At 44.6% G+C, this 819-nt stretch overlaps 1 protein-coding gene across 1 annotated transcript in view; it reads right to left on the reverse strand.

Moving 5' to 3' along the window:
• Positions 1-313: 313 nt before the first annotated feature.
• LOC145977860 (protein crumbs-like) overlaps positions 314-819 on the reverse strand; it is a 147,118-nt gene continuing 146,612 nt past the window's right edge. The window contains exon 6 of the mRNA XM_083110184.1: positions 314-387. Within this exon, the coding sequence (XP_082966310.1) occupies positions 314-387 (74 nt within the window). The remainder of the gene's footprint in view (positions 388-819) is intronic.

The raw sequence follows: 819 nt of genomic DNA on the forward strand, positions 1-819 counted from the left end.
TGGGACCACCATGAATGCAGCTTACTACAAAACAGTGCTTCAGCGTCTACGACAGAGGGTCCAGTGCGTCCGATCTGACATCGCCGACAGGTGGGTGCTTCACCACAACAACGTGCCGGCTCACAGAGTGCTGTTGGTAGGTGAGATTTTGGCCAACGTACGCATGGCAATGATGCCTCATCCCCCTTACAGCCTGGACTTGGCACCGGCTGACTTCTTTTTGTTTCCCAAGGTCAAAAGGGTGCTCAAGGGTAAGATTTTTGCATAAATTGAAGAGGTTCAAGCTGCCACGACCGCAGCATTAAAGAGGGTGTCAGTCAAGGACTTGCAGGACTGCTGTGAACAGTGGAAAAGTCGCTATACTCGCTGTATTGAGGCTGAAGGAACCTACATTGAAGAATATTGACAGCAGTTGTAATTGTCATCAATAACTTGTTTGCAAATAAATAAGTTCGGATACTTTCAGAACGGACCCTGTATAAGAAAAACAGTTACAAAGTAAAGAATACATACACAGTACGCCTGCAATGTGATTCTTTTCCCTGGCTCTATGAAATCTACCAAAGTACACCTTTTTGGTCCTAGAAAATAACTGGCAACAGATACGCTTCGCTTGAACTTTTTGCCTCTTTTGTGTGTGAACGCAAACCATTGCTGTAGTTTTCCTTCACCACTCATTACACTTGAACCATACAGTTCCCACAATTCTCGGTGAATTTCGGCTGCTTTTGGCATTAAAAAATCGAATCTCATACTGTACTTTCCAACTGGTGGGATTGTGAACTGATGCAGCCATTCTAACATGCTCTAACTGAAAGG

Source organism: Lepisma saccharinum, chromosome 23 (assembly GCF_977018435.1).
Source record: "Lepisma saccharinum chromosome 23, izLepSacc3.1, whole genome shotgun sequence".
Classification (NCBI taxonomy): Eukaryota; Metazoa; Arthropoda; class Insecta; order Zygentoma; family Lepismatidae; genus Lepisma; species Lepisma saccharinum.